A 20,662-nucleotide genomic window follows, 5' to 3' on the forward strand; every position below is an offset into this window, starting at 1 on the left:
GGAGGTCTAGTGGAGGTGACAACTGGCTGGAAATTTGGTGTCATTCTGATGGGTATAATTGATGATAAGTTGTTGCAATGGAATTACAAGGTAGGGTCCAAAATTAGAATGTACTGTTTGTAGAGAAATCCATCCTATGGAATAAATCAGGATTGGGATCAATTCTCCCTTTAGATATGCACACACATCTCTCGGAAAAGCAGCAACATCAATTGGTGAAGTGGTAGATAATTTGGTCTTCAAGAAAATTGGAGACATGGAACAGCACACATGTTCTGCTGTAATCAAACTTCAAAATCTTCAAACCTTTATAACTTGTTTAGAAGAAGGTCTAGTTCAAACTTGAACAACAAAAAACATAGAAACATAGCAGTAGAGAGAAAAACAGTCCCCAAACTGATTAAACATGCTCTGATACCATGTTAGAATTTCAACACCTGTAATCAACCTAGGGACTGAAAGGAAATTCAAAAAGAAGAAAAAGAATAGAAGAAGACTGATGAAGAAGAAGGAAAAGAAGCAACGACAATTGGCTGCGATTCTAGCTTAGAACTCCTAGAATTGTAGCCTCTTATTTATAGACTTCAATTGTCTAGATTACAACTTGAGAAGCAAGCCATCTTGCCTTCTAAAAAAGGAAATAATAAGTACATCTCATGGACTCATGAATTTGACCAAAATAGAAAGAACCAAATAGGAAAGTAAATGAAATTAGAAAGAACTTGAACATAGAAACTATGTTGAAAATAGAAACTATACTTTCTAATTCTCCTAAATTGTGATTACCAAGGAACCTTTTCTAAGAAAGGAAAGTATGTAACTCAATTCTCAAAAACTTAGTCACCATCTTTAAAATTAGAAACTTAATAATTTGAGCACCAAGGCAGCACAATTCTCAACAATTACGCTTGTCATTAAACCATTATACACATCCTAGCTATGTCTATCCATTTACTTGAAACATTTCTCCTCTAGTACTTGCCAAATTAACTCTTAATTTTTTTTTGTATTAAATAAATTTTGTCATTCGTAAAAACATGTAGGTCTTTAATCTTTTTCATTTTCGGATTACAACAGTTGTTAACAAATAAGCTACGAAATCAATCTCTCTTTGGATATTGCCCATTTACATTGTATTTTTATCTGTTGTACCTCTTATAAATGATTTTTGAAATAATATTTGGGTGCTTAGATGTTTTTGCTACCATCTTTACATGTTATTTTATTCTGTAGGAATGTGGGGAAGTGACCGAGTATGGTGTTTGTTCTCTTTTTGACTGCAAAGCTATTGAAGATCTCTCACTGCGCCACAATGTGAGTATTCAATAACTTCTCATCACTTGTGTCATTCTCTATGTATTTGATCAATTGCTACTTCTTGTGTTTATGCCAAAGAAGAATAAATTCCATCCTTTGACGCATGCCTGTTCCCCTACTATGACCATTTAAGCCAATGTCAGATGAAGATGGACGAACTAGTCCAAATCTATGTTTAAGCTCATTATCCTAGACTTTTCGATCTATGGGGTTTTTTTGGATTCTAGGAACTAGTTACATTTAAGAGAAGTAAGTACTGGACATCAACTCCATTGTTAACACTTAAAAAGAATTATTCATTCCTAGCTGAGTGAAATGCAGATATAAAAGTAACTTAAGAATCATCATTATTTAGTCATTTATTGCTGCAATGCGAACAAACCACTGAAACCCTAAAATCAACCACTAAACAACAACAAGCCTTATCTCAACTAAATGGGGTTAGCTAGATGGATCCTTGCCTTCCAATCAGCTTTGTTTAAGGTCATACTAGATATAAGGCCTAAGTTATACATATCCTTTCTCACCACTTCTCCTAAAGTTTATCTTAGGTCTATCCCTATGTCTTTTAATTCCTTTGACCTAGATTAAATGTGGCCATGCCACCTCAGTCAACTTTCTCATAGCTTATCATTTATGGGAGTTGCTCATAGACCAAGCTAATATGATCACTCTTTACCTTATCTTCCTAATTTTGTGGCTTTTGCCACTCATCCATCTTAGCATCATTCTTTTTGCTACATTGAGTTTATCCATGTGATGCTCCTTAACATGCCAACATTCTGCACCTTACAACATAGGTGGTCATACGAGGTCCTATATAATTTCCATTTGAGCTTTAATGGAATACCCGGGTCACCCAAGACTCCAGATGCACCTCTCCATCTCATCCACACTATTTTAATTCTTTGGGAAGTCATCCTCTATATCACTTTTCTTTTTGTTACAATTGAGCCAAGACACCTAAAATAATTGCATTGTGGAATCTACTCCTAATCAAGTTTCACCACCTCATCATCCGTTTGATCCCGACCAACGTTACACACTACATATTCCATCTTAGTTTTACTTAGTTTAAAGCATTTTGATTGTAAAGTTGCTCTCCATGAGTCTAACTTGGTATCAATCCTTGTGTCTCATGTACCAAAACAATACCATAAGCATACACTTACGGATCCTCACCTGGAATGTCTTAAGTTATATAAACTATTATAAGTGCAAATAAATAAGGGCCTAAAGTTGATAGTTCATGCAGCCTGACTGTAATCGATAATTTATCACCTTGTCCCTCCAACATTCTTACACTTGTCGCTTAACCATCATACGTACCTTTAAGACTTTTACCATGTTCACGTATTAACTTTCCACATTTCTTTTTTCTACAACTTGCCAAATTAATGCTTTAAGGACTATCATAAGTTTTTTCTAGGTCAATAAATCCATGTGGAGATATTTCTTACACTCTACACCTTTCCATTCGTCTCCTAATAAGATATATAACTTCTGTTGTAGATCTTCTTGGTATAAAACTAAATTGGGTCCCTGTAATAGTGGTTTTTTTGCCTCAAATAAGTTTATATTACTCTCTCCCATGATTTCATAGTTTGATTCAGCAGTTTTATGCCTATATAGTTCTTATAGGTTCGAATATCTCATTTATTTTTGTAAATTGGGACCCTAACGCTGCTCTTCCATTCATTTGGCATTTACCTTGTGCTCATAATGTTATTAAACAACTTGGTCAGCCAAGCTAACCCATAGGTTCCTAAGCTCTTCCATACTACCATAAGATCAACCTAAATAACTAAATATTGCGGTTCTATGATTTAGTATCTTTTGTGTTTTAGAGGGTTTTTAAGTGTTTAAAGATGTTTCTGAACCCACTTCCCAACCCTGTAATCATCAAGGCCAAATCAGCCATCAACTCCCTCATCTTTGGACCAATTCTTCCCCTGCTGTTACAGGAATGAATCCAAGCTGCTTCCTCATCTGACCATCCTAAACTGTACATTGCTTCATCTTCCTCCTTTCAAGACTCAACCTTACACTTAACCTGTGCTGCTGATTCATTCCAGCTTACTTCCATCAAAACTTAACAAGATCTTCACTGGAATGCTCCTTCACATCAACTAAGTTAAAATTGAAACATTAATCGACCAATCAGCTTGGCCTAATTACTCTGTTCGTTGCGGATTCTGGTCATTGGCTTCTGGTTGATCTTCTTCCAATATAGAGCTGAATTACCTTCTCTCCCAGATTCTTATTTTCCTTTTACAATTTCCATAGCAAATTTGATGTAGCCTCAAATGAATGAGATCCAGTTAACCAAGATTCTTTTAGGAGAACCAACTCAAGCAAAACCAAGAAAAGGTTCCTTGTATTTTGTCTATTGGCTTTGGGGGTTTCTTGTGATATGGGCTGCAATGGATGAAATCAACACTAAAGGATGTAGTTGGTCTATGTGAAAATTCATTAATCTCATGTCAGGGGTTTAGATTTGCTTTCAAGGGAAAAGAGCTAGATTTTAAAGGGTATCAAGGATACTTACCTAGCCTGTGGGAGATATGGATAAATCACTTCAGATGAGTAACTTAGGTTTACAAGCATTGGAATGGGCTATTACTTGGAGGAAATGTAGGTAAACAATATAGGGATATAATCATAGTATTAAATTTTGCACAAAATTTCACTGTTTCAGCGAGTACAAACGAAATGGTAGGCAAAATGAAAAAGTTCAAATCCTCGCTGAAATTTCGGCGAAATCTTGCAAGGTGTTTTTGACCAAGATACGTGTGAGCAAAATTTGGTTGTAATTTCGACCCTTGTTGAATGAGTAGATTCTCTCCGTTCTAACTACGATTTTTGCGATTTTAGAGTCGATCTTCATCATTTTTGGCTTGTTTTTACATGGATTTTGCTAGCAAACACCTACATTGGGTGGATCCAATGGCATTTCAGTAAGATCTTGGAGTTTTTCATCTCACAGGTGTATCATTTTTCTCCAAACTAGTTTTCTTTTCAAAATGCATGTCAAAAAGTTGTTGGTTGTTGGATAGGCATAAAAAATAATGTGTTAAACATTGTGGGTCAATTAACGAACTTATGGTGTGGAAATTTTTTTCGCAAAGGGGATTATTTTTTATCTTTAGTGTCAAAAATGTATTTTTTACCTATAAAATGTAAAAAATATATATGATATTTGTCTTGTATTGTGGTCGAATAAATATATGTTGAACTCCATTGGCCGAGTACAGTCTCACGGAGTCAAAACATTTTTACACTATAATTATTTTATGGGTAATTTTCATCTGGACCCCCTGAGGTTTGGTCCATGTCATTTTTAGTCCAAATAAATTGACACTTTGCATCTGCCTCCCCTGAGGTATCCAATAAGATCATTAAGGACAAGTTGTAATTTTTATGACCAAAATACCCTTATATCTATTATACCGTACAATTTGTATCATGTCTTCACAATTAAATCTAATGGTAAAAATCAAAAGAATGGGGGTAGTTGCATCGGATTTATATCAGCTTCTGTTATGATACAGCTTCATTAAAAAGAAAAACCAAATTTCGATAAGTCTGTCTTCATCATTAATTCGTACTGTGCAAATTCTTCCTCTTCAACGGTCACGATCTTCAGGTCTCTTCTTCTTCTATCCACTGCTATCACCGCTCCCATATGATTCCTCTTCAGCTGACTGCCATACTAACTGCCACGCTTGAGACAGTGACTGAGCATACACACTAGGATCCATTCCGGTCAATGCAGGACGGTCAATCATTACTCCCGGCGCAGGCTGACCCATCGGAGGATAATAGTAAAGACATTCCACTGGTGGTACTCCCTAGAATTCCAAGCCCTGCTTCATCCTTAATCTCATCCCTCGGGACAATGTCAACCAAAAAATCAAAGATATCGGTACGGGTAATTGCTGCAGCGATATCATTCTTCTGCAATGTCCTACGCACGCTTGTTCTCCTCTTCTTGAAGCCATGAACGGATAGTAAGCTCGAGAATAAAAAGCTCAGAAGCCCTTTGTAAAGAGAATTGGTGCTTCAGCAGAGATCATGCAAAGATCCTCATCGTTTTTCATGATCTTCTTGATTCGGGCTAAAGGAAGCTGATGATTCTTGAAATCATTCACTTGTTCCATCTCTTGATGTTAGTATGTCCAGAACATCTGCAGTTGCTGCTATTTCTGTTGTAGAAGATGATGAAACGGTGGTTGCGTTGTTGGAAACGAAGATGACTGAGCTTGCTGGTGGTTGTTCTCCATGTTTCACTCTCTTGTGGATTTTGGAATAAACTCCAAATGCTTGGCCTGCAACCAAGCATTCTTATTACATCCAGTTCAAGCAAGAAGAATGTATCAGATGAAAGAGAAGGTTTGGTTCTCAGGTATACCGTCTGTGCAGATCTCTCAACCTGGGAGGACAGCTCCTGGACTCTCGCCTCTAGCTCAGCAAGAACAGGCCTTGACGTGGGTCTATATCAATCCAATCACCCAAAACCAGGTGACTCTCAAGTTGGCGATATCATTGCGTGTGCAAAACCTTAACTGCTCTCTTAGACTCTTTTGATTTTCATTTAATTATGAAGACATGATGCAAATCATACGGTAGAATAAATATAAGGGTATTTTAGTCATAAAAAAATACAATTTGTCCTTAGTTGATCTTATTGGATACCTCAGGGGAGGCAGATGCAAAGTGTCCATTTAGTTGGACTAAAAATGACATGGACTAAACCTCAGGGGGTCCAGATGAAAATTACCCTTATTTTATTTTTCATAAATTATTATAATTTAATTAAAAATATAAATAATTGTGGAAGAATAGGGAAAAAGGTTTTCATAATTACAGAAAAATATAAAGTGGCTCTCTATGTGTTTTTGAAGTGTGTTATTATGGTTTTGTCACCAGTGTTGCTATAGGCAGCCAATTTTCTTGTCAAGAAAAGTTTAACAAATCATTTTTTATTTAAAAAATTACATAGGCAAGTGAAAAATTACTACCTAGATACATGCATAGAAGAAAACTTGACTAAACTTGTAAAAATTTTCAGTCGAAATGTTTGTATTTTTGCAAAAACAAAACGAAATTTTAATTATTTTGGAAAAGTGTCAAATTTCAGAGATTTCGACCATTTCGGAGGTTTTGACCAAAATCTCAACCATTTAAACAATCCAACTTGTTTTTCCTTAGTTTTTGTTGATTTCTATCCCATTTTCACCTCATTTCCATGACTCCTTTGCCTTCAACCACTTCTTTTGCTCATTTTTTGCCTCCAAACACCTCCTAAGCCACAACAGTTACAAAGGAAACTCCAGCAACAATAGAATGTGAAGCATTAGCCATACCCAATAGTTCCAAACTTCCCCTTTCTTTATTTTTGTTTTGTTCATGCCTTAAATGATCTTGGATTGCCTTGAAATTAATATATATTTAGCCCAAGACTATATTCTATGCTTGTGTTTTGTTAAACTTATCTTTTTATTATTTGCTACATTTTTTCATTTTATGATTTTAATAATTATTTTCTAAAATTATGTATTTTTATTTTTTATATATATGATATATAGGCTTCAACTTAATATATGTGAGACACCATCACTTGATTTAGTCGGTCATTTTATTTTATTGACTTGTATATGTAACCATTCTACCAAACAATTCATGTATGTTGATGATTATATGCTTGTATGCAATACAATTTGCACTTGTCAGAACCAGTCATTTGTTAGTATACTTGAATGATAAATTTTTAATGGTTTTTCTTTTGGCAAAATACTAGTTCCATTGTGTTTATTATGCTTGAAATAGGTAGTATGCAAGAATTTAAATCATTTTGAGTCCATATGAGGCCCAAAATTGAAGTTCCAATTTCTAGAAAAAAGTATCCAGTTTCCGTCGAAATTTCGGCCTTTTGCAAGGTTGAAATTCCTATTTCGGTCGAATTTTCTAACTTGGATGCATGATCGTTTCTTTTTCTACAACAGTTGATGATGTTCGGTGACTTATGCACTCATTTTGTGTATGGAACATTGATCATGTCTAGGAATAGGAGGCATGTAGCGTCATAAATGGACTAATGAAGGGGGTGGTTTACAACGCAAAGAATAGGGACAAGCTGCTGGCTCCCGAGTGAGGGATGACTCTACATGGCAGTACTGCATGCCGATATATAGTAATAAAGCAAATATATAGGTGTAGCATCTTCGATTGGAAGTTTTTGGGAGGTGTCATTAGTAGGTTTAAGGCACACCTCACCGATAATTCAAAGGATGCTCAGGTGTGCAATAGTTTTTTAGTCGAGGTTATGAAAGTGGTTATAGAGTTAGAAAAGGTGGCAGGGAAGAAGAAGGCAACAACCAAAGAGTCACTAGAGCATTAGATGAGGCCATGAGGGGGTTTTTTGCATACCCCATTGATTTTGATGGTGACGAGGACAATGTTAATCCTATCGATGCCCATAGAGCGGAGGAGGCCAAGGAGTTGAGGTGGGCAACGGCAAAGAGCGAGGCATCACACCATCAGGAGCAAGTGAGGGCCAGATCTAGAGTTGTAGGAGCTGGATGATCTGGGTCAGGTGGTGTATTTGCCATGTTTAGGAGGTCATAAAGTTAGAGGGGTACTCCTTCTCCCTCAACAAGTTTTTCACAGCGGATCGATCCCATACTAGAGTAGGATCTTGATGTTTTCATGAAGAAGGGGGCTAAATAGACCAAGATCTCAGAGCATCGAAGAACATGAGGGGGAAGGTGAAGGAAGTAGCGACGAAATGGTTGCCTTATGACACCATTCCAGCCAACATTGCACATATTAGTCCATTATTGACATAATTGCAAAGGTAAGTCTTGATTATCATGGCACCACCCCTCATGAGGCGATGAACAAGTACCTCACATAGCAGAACGAGGAGCTAAAGGCTTATATGTAGGGATGAGGCCCTTCTAGGGGATGTATAGAGTCACCATAATGTCTAATGGATGGACCAGTCTAACCAAAAAGTCCAACATTAACTTTATGATTTATTGTGATAGGACCATCTTCTTGAGATCTGTGGATGCACCCAGGTGGGTGAAAGACCATGAGTACACCTATAGGTTTATGCCGAAGGCGGTGGAGGAGGTGGGGCCGAAGAATGTGGTGCAGATTGGGATAAGCTATGGCTCCAGTTTCAAAAAAGACAATGAGATGATGCAGTCTATGGAGTACAATGTATTTTGGACACCTTTTGCGGCCCATTGTATTTTGACCTCATGCTAAGCAACATTAGGAAGATCCATATTGTGGAGAGTGTAGCTAGTAGGGCTAGACAAGTTACAAACTTTACGTGGGGGTGAAATAGTGTGACTGGGTGTTGCGAGGTATTTTATGAACTATATTCCTTTAGAGGGTATCAACGGCAACAAAATAGGGTTAAAATCCATGTTTGCATCTAAGCCTTGGTGTGATTGGAAAGGTTAAGGACCCTAGGCGGGTGCAAGCACAAGGTATGGTATCCTAAGATGAGTTATGGAAATAGTTGGGGATATTATTGACAATGGAGCCTACTATAAAGATCTTACATATGGTGGACTCCTCTATGAAGGGGCCCACTATGTTCCATCTTTACACAGCCATTAAGGTCATGAGGGGGGCTGTATGTCATGCAAATCCATGAGGCTACAAGCACTTTCTGGACATCATCAATCATCAATGGAATGCACATCGTATACATCCACTGCACAAGGTTGGTAAGTAAACATGCAATTTGATGGTAATTTATTCATTTGGTATTAATGAAAATCTTATATCTAATTGTGAGTTTTTATATTGTGCAGCCTACTACCTTAACCCCAAATATTAGTACTATTGGGTTTTATTAATAATAATATGCCCAAGGGAAAAATTGGAAACTTACTTATGGGTGGTTACTAAATATAGGGTTATATTTAGGTAACCGCCGAATCACAATTAACACAACAATTTGCCTTACAACATTCATGAGTTTTCTGAAAACGGCTCTCGCTCTCTCTCCAAGAAACGCAGAAAGGAGGAATCTTTCGAGAATTGTCTTCTCCTAGTTTTGGATGTCAATCTTATACCATTCATCCACACAGCATTTGGGTTGTGGAATCTATTGCCTTTCCGCGTGACTGTGGAAATTAACCAGTGACAATTTCGTGGAGGAATGAGGACATGGATTCAAGTTTACTTCCGCTGCGATCTTTCTATATTGGGAAAAGTAAATCCAGGTAAGGATCTTTCTCCCATATATTTATAGACAATAGATAGATTAACCTTCATTGGCATCAGAGCCAGGTTCCCACTATTCTTTGTTCCTCCCAATTATTTGTTTTTCTTGAATGGATCCAATGGGAGGATCAAGGGCTTGATAGAAACCCACAATGGAGAATCTAAGGTTTAATGGAAACCTATAAATGATCGAGGGTTTAATAAAAATCGTAAATTTTTTGTTGGGATCCAAATGGGAGGATCCTTGTGATTTCCCTTCTGTAAAAACATGCATAAATTGAATAATCCATGAGAATTATTTTTGTTTGATGTCTATTGGAATTTTCATGCGTTTTTTGGATGAATTTTTAGGAGAAAAATGGATTTTTTTTTCCATTTGATGGAATTGTGATTCGTACACGATCTCTGTCTGGTCACAAAGGACCAAACGGATGGACAAACGAACGTCCTTCTGATCACAGTGGACCAGACGGAAAGTCCGTCTGGTCATAGAGGACCAGACGAATTTTAAGTCTAGCGGATTGCGAGACGGACTCCTTAACAGTGATTCGTCTCAGAATCCGTTTTACTGTCCGTCTGATTCAGAATGTGTTTATGACTTTCAGAATGCCAGTGGCCTGACACTTTGAGTGATGTTTGGGCATTAAGAGCCTAATGGGGTTGAGTGGGAGCTCTTGGGGGTATAAGCGTTCGTGTGAACCACCTCATAGCATGAACATGATAGAGTGTTTTACTTTTGTTAAATAGGAAAACATTTTTTATTTAGGTCATTTAATCATGCTTCTAGCACAAAATGAAATTAGTAGATAAATTCTATATGGATTTGCATGAGGATTTGATTGGATATTTGTTAGCATTTCTTTTGGTTCAAATGCTTATCCCATAGGTTGACCATGCTATTGTGAATTGTTGTTGCTTGTGTTTTATGTTGGAATAGTAGAACTCATCCTTGTATATACTTTAAATGGCTGCTACCAACAACATCATTGCTGACCTCACCAAAGGAGGTAAGCTGAATGAGAGGAATTATGACCTTTGGCACCAAAAGGTGCAATATCTCCTAGAAGAGCAAGACATGCTGGAAACCATAAACCAGACCATGTCCCCACCTGAAGAAGGTGCTATTGCACAGCATCACAGGGACCTTGAGCTTTACAATGTTTGAAAGAGGAAGGATAGGGTAGTTAGGCTTATTATCCTAAGCTTTATGAGAGATGACCTGATGCTTCGATTTGAGAAGCATAAGGCAATGAAGTTCTAGTATGGAGGGACTTCCACCACTAGAGGCCGCCAGCTCGGAGTCACTTTTGATGGTTACAAGATGCGTCAGGGTCACACCATGAGGCATCACATAACCATCATGTCCAACATGATAAGTGAGTTGAGCGCATGTGGGCACCAAAAGACTAATGAGGAACAAGTCTCTGCAGTCATCAAGTCACTGCCAAAGACTTGGGAGCATATGAAAATCTTCTTGACTCGTGCTGATGATGTTAAGACTTTTGATCAAGCTGCCAAGCACCTTGAGTTGGAGGAGGATCGAATGTTGGCTGATGCCCCTCCCACTGAAGTATTTGCTGCTAAAGCAAGCACTAGTAAGGGTACAAGCTCTAAGCGCAAAAGGGAAAAAGCTCAACCTTAAGGTTCCAGACAAAGTAATAAAGGTGGGAACAAAAACAAGAGTGGCCCCAAGCGTTTAAGGGGGACTAGTGTTGGCAAAAAGAAATCATCTATGATTTGCTTCAATTGCCGAAAGCCTGGTCACCTTGCTCGTGATTGCACTGAGCAGGAGGTATGTACTTTGTGTTATACCTCATCTTGTTATGTAACAAGTTCTTCTATGCTTGCTAAATTAAGTCCTTTGTGGATTGTTGATTTAAGTGCGACAGAACACATAACAAGGGAACGCTTGAGCTTCATGGAATACCATCGTATTCCAAGAGGAAGCAGAAGAATAACGATGGGGAACAACTCAAGTGTGGAGGTTCATGGCATTGGCACGTGCAAATTAGTTTGCGAGGTAGCCAAACGCTGTTACTCCATTATGTGCTGTATGCTCCAGTCATTCGGCAGAATCTTATTTCTGTTATTTTTCTTATGAGACATGGTTTTAGAGTTGTATTTGAGAACAATTCTTTGGTTTTGTATCTAAGTGATATAGTTTATAGTTGTGATTTTCTTCAGAATGGTTTTATTGTATTAGATACAATGGATTATTTATCTAATTCTAGTAATGCTTTTGTTTGCCAAAATACTGTGTGTATTGATTCTAATATGTGGCATTCTAGACAATGACATATTGGCTTTTAGATAGGATGAACAGATTGGCAAAAGGTCTCTTAGGCCAAGGTTCACTATTTGATTTGCCAACTTGTGAATCATGTCTAGCAGGAAAAGCAACTATAAAACCATTCAAAAGGCTTTACGAGCCTCTATTCCTCTAGAACTTATCCATTCAGATGTGTGTGGACCCATGAATGTGCATACTAGAAAAGGACAGGCTTATTTCATTACATTCATAGATGACTATACATGGTATGGTCACATTTGTCTAATTTCTGATAAAGCAGAAGCTCTAGAATGTTTTAAGAAGTTCATGAACTTAGTTGAGAATCAGTTAGGTAAAAGAATAAAAACTCTTAGAACAGATAGAAGTCGAGAGTATCTCTCCAATGTGTTCAAAGGGTTGTGTGATGAAAAAGGGATATCTAGGCAACTTACTATTCCAGGGACTCCACAACAAAATGGGGTTGCTGAGAGGAGGATTAGAACCTTGTTAGACATGGTGAGATCCATGATGGCACAGACAAATCTACCCATCTCTTATTGGGGAGATGCTTTGCTGACTGCAGCCTATATCCTCAATAGAGTTCCAACTAAGTCGGTTCCTTCCACACCATATGAGTTGTGGACTGGAAGGAAGGCAGATTTAAGTCACTTGCGCCCATGAGGTTGTGCAGCATATGTTCACTCTACCTCTCACCAATTTGGGAACCTTAGACTCAGAGGAAGAAAGTGTATCTTCTTGAGATATTCTGAACACTCGAAGGGTCATATCTTTATTGGGCTGGATGAGAGTGAGAGGAGAACGGAACTTAAGTCTAGGGATGCAACATTCTTGGAAAATGATTTTCCATCTCTTGCAGGAGTTAACAAAGAATCATCGGAATTCTTTGAAATACAAGATAATGACCGTGTCACTCCAGGGATTCAGATGCTAGATAATGAACCTAGGGTTCATCCAGAAGATCCTAGTGGGAATGGAAGTGCAAATGTGATAGCTTCTTCAGAGGGGGAGCAATCTAACATGCACTTGCGCCGTAGTGAGTACGGGCTAGTTCCTCGTCAACATTTCAACATAGAGGATGAAGCCTACATTGTAGCTCCTGAAGAGACTGACTATGAGGTGATTGAGATGACTCCAGTCAATGAGCATGAACCGAAGAGTGTGTAGGAAGCTCTTGTGGGAACAAGCTCAAAGGAATGTTTGAAAGTGATAGAGGAAGAGTTGGAGTCGATGAAAGTTAACCATGTATAGGACTTAGTTGACTTTCCGCCGAGCCGAAAGGCAATTGGGAACAAGTGGGTTCTCAAAATCAAGAGAAAGGCGGATGGATCTATTGAAAGATTCAAGGCTTGTTTAGTGGCTAAGGGTTACACCCAAAGAGAGGGCATTGATTGTGAGGAAACTTTTTCCTCTGTGGTTAGGTTTGCCTCCATCTGCCTCATATTAGCCATTGTTGCTTAGATGGACTTGGAGTTTTACCAGATGGATGTAAAGACTGCTTTTCTCAATGGAGACTTGAAGAAGAGATCTATATGGATCAATCTCAAGGCTTTGAAGCTAAAGGACTATAGCACAAAGTGTGCAAGCTCAAAAAATCCATATATGGCTTAAAGCAAGCATCTAGACAATTGAATGTGCGCTTCCACCAAGCTATAATGGAAAATGGTTTTTCCATGCTTGAGGAAGACCACTGTATTTACACCAAGAGATCCGATGGTGATTTTGTCATTCTGACATTCTACGTAGATGACATACTCATGGCTAGCAATAGCTAGGAGCTATTGGAAACCATTAAGAAATGGTTGTCCTCCGTATTTGATATGAAGGACATGGGTGAAGCAAGTTATGTGCTTGGTGTCAAGATTGTCAACAATAGGCAAAAGAGAATTATTGGGTTTATCTCAAGAGTCTATATTGACAATGTCTTGAACAGATACCAAATGCACAACTGCAAACCAATAGATACTCCAATGGAGAAGGGTTTGCATTTGAGCCTTATCTCCCTCCCTTTAAACTTGTTGCAATTGCTTGTTGCACTTCATATGAAACCTTCACACACTTGGCAACATCTTTGTAGCCACCAACCAAGTGGTTCTTCATTCTGGCTGAACCACCGGAATTCAATGTATTGAGGGAATACTTGCATTGGGATTTTTTTTTTTTTTTTGTCAGCAGCCAATGGATCCCCATGTTGCCAAGCAATGTCTTGGGCCCCATTGCCAGTACCACTCCCACTAGTTGTCGTTTAAGCTGCAACATTCAAATACATTCATGAATGTTCCTATATAATCATTAGAATGATTTTGACGTAATTAAAATCATGTACAAAAAATTTATAGGACAACAAAACACACATTTTTTTCTAAGATAACATACATACAATGCTCAAACAGACATGTTTGTATTTTTAAAGTAAACTACATAACATAAGAATCATTTAGTAAGAAAATAAAATAAAATAAAAGATAAATTTTTAATAAAATATTATTTTTCACAATTATTTAAATCTGAAATTAAAAAAATAAATACAACAAGCGTGAAACTCAAGCTATGACTACATAGGGTTGTAGGCCTCTTAATGTAGTCCAACATAAGTTAGAATCACACTCATATCATTAGTGTCTTTCTATATTTTTTTAATTTTAATTTTTTAGAAATTATATTTTTTAAATTAAAAAATTTTAAATTTTAATTAATATTAAAAAATTAAAATTTTTTCCCATGAAAGTGTAGATCTGCAATAGTATACAGATGTTCGAAAGCCACATGCAATTGATACTCCTACTTAATCTCTTCTTCCATATAGAAAATCTCCCCAAGCCATGCATTCACACACTTTATTGGAAAACATGGATAATTCGATCTCCATCTTCCTTCCCTCGGATCACACTCACTTTGATACCAATTTGATAGGAACCTTGATGTAAATCCAATTCTAGGTTTAGAGTTTCTTAGGAAGATTCCCTAGAATTTAGGATTTGCCCAAAATCTCCCAGCAAATAGTTCAAAAGATCTTATTTTGGATCCTATGCATAGTTGGAAGTTGGAGGCGAAAACTAGGAAATAAGAATTGAGATCCTAAAGGTTGTTAGGATTTTAACCCAAAATCTATATGAGTAGGGTAGGGTAATTGGGAAGGAAGATAAGATTGGGATATTTTAATCTTAATGGGAAGGATAATCAAGATGAAGATAAAAAAATGGATTAGATCTTGAAAGAATCTTTTCTTTCTCCTTTTTGTGTTCTCTTCTTTCACTTTCCTTTTTTTCCCTTTTCTTTTTCTTTTTCCTATTTTTTTTTTCTTTTTCTGTTTTTCCTCCAAAAACAGAGAACTGAATGGGAGGGGGAATTTAAGGGGACTTGCAGGGGCTGGGAAGGTTTGGGAAAGGATCTATCAGGATCGCAGGGGGTGGGGAGGGTGTCTACGGTTCTGAAACAGCCAGGGGAAAGGGCTGTAGGACCTGCGGGGAGTTGGGGGAGGGTGGTTTGTGCGTAGAACAGGGGAGAGGGCATTGGCACCTTACTGGTGTAGGGGAGGGTGAGAGAAGGTATGGGGCTTTGCTGAGACTGAAGACAAAGAAGGAGAGAGAGGTTACGATGGGATGGGGTGGGTCTTATGGGGCAGTGCAAGGCAGAGGAGGGTGGGGAGGGCTTGCGTGAGAGAGAGGAGGCAGGGGATGGGAGTGGGATCTGTGTATACTTACTTGGACCTTGCTGGACTTGAAGAACATGACAGTGAATGCCTTGAAATTGATGTACCCTATGATGGAGATGCTGATCCTTGAAAATTCTTAATTTTCATCCATGACCCCCTTAGCTAGGAAACCATGATCCTTCACTCGATCAATTTTATTCAATAATCAGACTTGAATAATTACAAAGAATACTAGGCTATTTATAGCCTTCAAATGACTATAGGACTAAATGGGGTTCCTTGGCAGACAAAGATCCCACCACATAATTTGGAGTATTGATTTGGAATCTAAACAGCTAAAGACATGAACTGAAAATAAAAAACTAAATAACTCAAGACTCTATTTAAGGAATTCCATTTGAAAAGAATTCCCTGGGACACTCAACCACCAACAACTAAAAGACAACATCTAATTAAAAGTAAACTCCTAAAAGATAGGAACCTTCTTTGTACAAGAGTCTTATCTTATCCACAACCTAACCAATTCAAACATAACTCAAACTAAGAAACAAAACCCATATTAAACTCTAGAAATAAATCTGGAAATAATTCCAGCAATAAAATAGGGCTGAAAATGCCCTAAAGACCCCTACTAGGGTGTTTGGCCAACTCAAGGGGTTTCTTGGAGCCATCTAGTGGGCCCACTTAGCATTTGGCCAAGTGGGGATCTCTGCATTCACATCAAACCTCCTATCTAAACGAGGATTGAATTATGGGATAAAAAGAATGAACACTTCAATTTGAAATTAAAGAAATAAACCTGATTATAATGGTGCCAGTCACCCTTTACAGCAAGTCAGAAACATGTGGTCCTTCCGCCCAAAGCTGCCCAAAACACTAATACTACAATTGATATCCTCTGATCTGTTCTGTCACATCTTCCCCCCATTTTGTAACCCACCAACAGCAGTTGGTTGTGGTCGCTCTCTGTCCTCCATGCGTCATGCTCTCAAAGGCCTATCAGCATGAAAACCCACATGTAAAGTTCTTTTTATGTGCTAAATAAATATTAAAGAATCTTAGCATTGCAAAAATGTCATAAAAAAGAATAAGTAAATAAATAAACTGTGTCCACTATGTCCACTATTTCAGAAATATAGCCTGTAAACATTGCAGCAATATAGCATGTAAACATGTCCATCTCTTAGAAACTTTATCAAATAATTTTATTTTTCCCATGAGACTTTGTTGTAATAGATAGAGCACCTAACCAGCTTTCCAACAAATCAAACATTCCTTAAATCTTATGTATATTGAAGGAGTTATATTTTGGTCAAACCTTGTTTGGGGTATGCAAAAGTTGTCAGTATTGCTTCAAATGGATTTTTTTTTTTTAATATGAAATCAATGGATATTCCCACGCTTTTGGTTTTAAGCAGTATTTTACTATATTACCATTTGTGAAATTTTAGGATTTCAGAAAAGGTAATACTTGTGCTCCAAATGGTTCTTATTTTATGATACTTAGGATAAAAGATAATGTGTAGCTTGATGGTTTTGATAACATATTTGGAAAGAGGTCGTGTTCATGTCCTTTGTTTGCATTTCGTTTTGGATGCCTTGTCCTGCCTCATTTTTTTTTACTCTTGAATGCTCTCAGCATATCTCCATTTTATCTTAAAATACATTCTGCAGTAAAATGCATATTCCTGAAAACTGTTATGAATCTTTCAAAACATCAGAATGCACCTTGTGAGCCTAAGTAGGCTGAGATGGTCCTAAGTTTTCACTAATCTCTTACAATGCGTACATCAGCACATAAAGAAATGTAAAGCACTTTTTTAAGCAGTTTTATAACCCTTGTATTGTTTAGTGTATATACGATCTTTCTTTTGTGGTTGATGAGTATATATGAATTCTTTCAATTGCAATACAGGGTTCCGGGATCCGAAGAAACTTCATTGTTGATGCTGCTTCTAAGGTAAGTTAGTAGATGCATGTGTTTGAACAGAAAATTTATCTGTGACATCTACATTCAACCTTTTTTTCCATGATACAGATGCCTATGCTTCGGAAATTAGCACTGGATCTCTGTGATGCAAATGATGGTGGTTTTGATAGTCCTAGTGTAAGTTTTCCAAGGCTTCGAACCTTTATTTTGAAGTTTACATATTAAAATACTAACTAAAAAGTAAACCTTTTAAAATACTAACTGCTACTGGTGGGTAGTGGCCTTGATTTTCCCCAATCATCACTGGGAAACATTTGAGGGACCTCTATGGTCAAGAGTCACATTTATGAGGTAGCAATAAATTACTAAATGTAACCCAGCATAAGCCCCCAGACTATCCATTCAAGGGTGGAAGGTTCTCCTCGTGTCTACTTTGTAGATGCCTCTTCAAATTATGACCACATGTCAGATTCGGGGTTTGGAGCTCCAAGGGGCTGAATTCAAACATCATTAAACAAATTTTCATCTGAAACCCCCTTAGTTCCTGGTATTCCTTTTTTCTGTTCTGTGAAGCTCCTCCTTACCAATGTCCGATGATGTATTATTTCTCTGCATTCATTTCTCCCTCTATAGTTTGAAAACAACAAAGATGAAGGAGATGATGTTCCTCATTTGTTAGCATGTGATCATTGAAGGAATCTGCTCCTTTTATCACTAACAGAAGTCAAAAGAGTAGAAAGTCACTGTTTCTTATTAAAAAAAAATTCAATTAGCTTGTAATCATTGAAGGAATATGCAGAAGTCTAAAGAGTAGAAACTGTCCTGTTCTTATAAGAAAAATATTTTGTGTCTTCAACATGTATCATATAGCTTCAGTTCATCTGTTTGCGTTTTTGTCAATCAAATGTTCTTGTTCAAAACAAGACTGGCAATGGATCCTTTCATCATGTATGCAAATATTGAAATGCTGGGATAAAACTAATGCAGTTGACTGTTATGGAAAGAATCTGGAAACAAGAACTATAGAATTCTTCAGGATCTATGTAGAATCATTATGAAGGGTACAGGAGAGAATTGGTATTGAGAGAAGGCTTTTGATTACTCTCAGACCAACCATTTGATTCACCTGAAAGGCTGGCCAGGTATTCAGTTTTGCCAGGATTATCAACTGATACAACTAACCAAAAAGAACTCTTGGAATCAGTTGTGGTTTAATAGATGAAATCTAAACGGCTTAAGTTTCTGGCTGAATTCAATAATTGAGGAACCTCAGCAGAATCTGGTGATCGGAGTTGCTAAACAGTTTGATAATAGTGTCAACAGATTGCTAATAACCATATCTGAAGGATGGATAACAGTTTTAGCAGGTTTATGAGTAGACCATGCATTTGATCATATAGAAACATAGGCACAGTCAGAACTGATATCATTGCGTTGTTATTTGACACAAAGTCAAGTATGCCTCCTTTATGAAGGGGAGGAGCAAAGATGTGATGACAAAAGTGTGGGTTGCCAAATATGTTTATAGCCGCTAAACATCCTTCAGTGCTTGACGGTGACAACAGTTTTATATCTTCTGACATTCTGCTCAGTTTGCCAATAGGTTCTCCTTGAATATCGTTAAAATTGCAAGATGTAAGCAATGGAGATCTCCGTTCAATCTCCAAAATCTGGATGACTGTAGAAGGCCATTGCACAAGGAAACCATAATTTTGGAATGGAACAGTAAAGAACTCATAACAACATTGGTGAAGGAAAGAGTTTAGCAGAAGACTCAAGACTGTATGGACTTTCATTTACCAGGATTTGTAGGTAATTGGCTTTATTATTTGTGTCACAGTTCTACTGCCCTGAAGTGATCAAATTGATGGTTAACTTATAGTGCTGACTGTAACTGACAGGAATTGGTTTCAAGGAGCAGAACCAATGAGGTGGCTTCTGCTGTAAACACTGCTAAAACAAGTTGAACATGATAATTGTGCGCCGAAGTTTGCATTTGAACAGGACTCTGCTTCTTCTGTTGGGATTGGCTGTACTATCCTCCCGAGGCAAGTTTTCTTTGTGGTGCACACTTTTTTCATTCTAATAAATATATGCTCTTTTTGGAGATGCTTTCTCTTAAATATTTCATGGTTGTTAATTTTGCATGCATGCATTTGTGCAATAGCAAAACGTCTATTCAATTCTTCTGATAATATTTTAAATGTTAAGATAATGCGTAAGGTATGGTTTATATTTTAAATGTTAAGATAATGCGTTAGGTATGGTTTATATTTCATCCAGAAAAAAGAGAGATGGTTTACATTGTGTTGTCTGTCTTAAGCTTTTTCCTTCACTCTAGAAAGAAGATTTAAGACAGAATTTATTTGTGTTCAATGATCACAACTAGAAGGTTAAAGATCAATTAAAACCTAATATTCTAGAAATAAAAGAGAACCTAAATATCTGAGCATGGTTATCAAGTGTCACCTAGGTGGTGCCTTGGCATTGAGGCTGAAAAATAAGTGTGAAGCAGTAATCAGCCTTATGTGTTTGGTACATTTTGCATAATATTCTCCAATTTTTATTTATTATTTCCAGTTATTCTTATTATTGACTTGTCATTAGCTACCTTATACTATGTATCTACCCGGAGATACATTGGATCAATCTTTTATAAACTTGCCTAGTCATATCTAACACTCAAAACTGCTAAACCTCATACCTCAAATTGTCGATTACGTGAAGGGGGAAACCAACAAAACCCTAGGTAGTAACAGTAGTGACTGGCCGGAGCAACCATAGACTCCAGTTCCGGCAGTGGTTCCCTAGATTGTCTTCCTCAGATTGCCTTGGCTGCAGCGAATCTTCCTCCAACTGCCCTTAGTCTCTTCCTTTTTCCCTGGACAACAATATCAATCAGTCATAACAGGAGGTGCATATGAACCGTCCACCAGTTCTCAGATTTGCCATTTTTTCTTTCTACTTCCACCTCCATTGATCACATCATATAAAGAGTCTACAACTGGCATCTTTGTCTCCAGCTCCAGTGTCTGCTATTGTTACTTCCAGTATATATTCTTGTGGTGAAGACAAATTTTCACCATGTAAGACGTTCTAGGGCCTGTTTTGGGGCTGTTTTGAGGCCTGAATGCATCAACATGGCCATAATTGACATTGACCATCATCTGGGCATGTTCAGAATTTCAAGCTCTTCGAAATGATTGGTTGTGGGCCCCAAACTGTT

General features: G+C 37.5%; 1 protein-coding gene and 1 pseudogene across 1 annotated transcript in view; one reads left to right on the forward strand and one right to left on the reverse strand.

Annotated features, from left to right (window-relative positions):
• The window catches only part of LOC149024136 (BTB/POZ domain-containing protein FBL11-like), a 41,969-nt gene that overhangs the window by 13,308 nt on the left and 7,999 nt on the right, over positions 1-20,662 (forward strand). The window contains exons 10-14 of the mRNA XM_089143420.1: positions 1,234-1,314; positions 17,422-17,466; positions 17,545-17,613; positions 19,029-19,248; positions 19,338-19,484. Of these exons, the coding sequence (XP_088999546.1) occupies positions 1,234-1,314; positions 17,422-17,466; positions 17,545-17,613; positions 19,029-19,202 (369 nt within the window). The 3' untranslated portion in view covers positions 19,203-19,248; positions 19,338-19,484. The remainder of the gene's footprint in view (positions 1-1,233; positions 1,315-17,421; positions 17,467-17,544; positions 17,614-19,028; positions 19,249-19,337; positions 19,485-20,662) is intronic.
• On the reverse strand, positions 4,977-5,600 carry LOC149024138 (nuclear transcription factor Y subunit C-1 pseudogene; annotated as a pseudogene).

This window comes from Hakea prostrata, chromosome 2 (genome assembly GCF_041222555.1).
Source record: "Hakea prostrata isolate BN-2017 chromosome 2, UWA_Hpros_2, whole genome shotgun sequence".
Classification (NCBI taxonomy): domain Eukaryota; kingdom Viridiplantae; phylum Streptophyta; class Magnoliopsida; order Proteales; family Proteaceae; genus Hakea; species Hakea prostrata.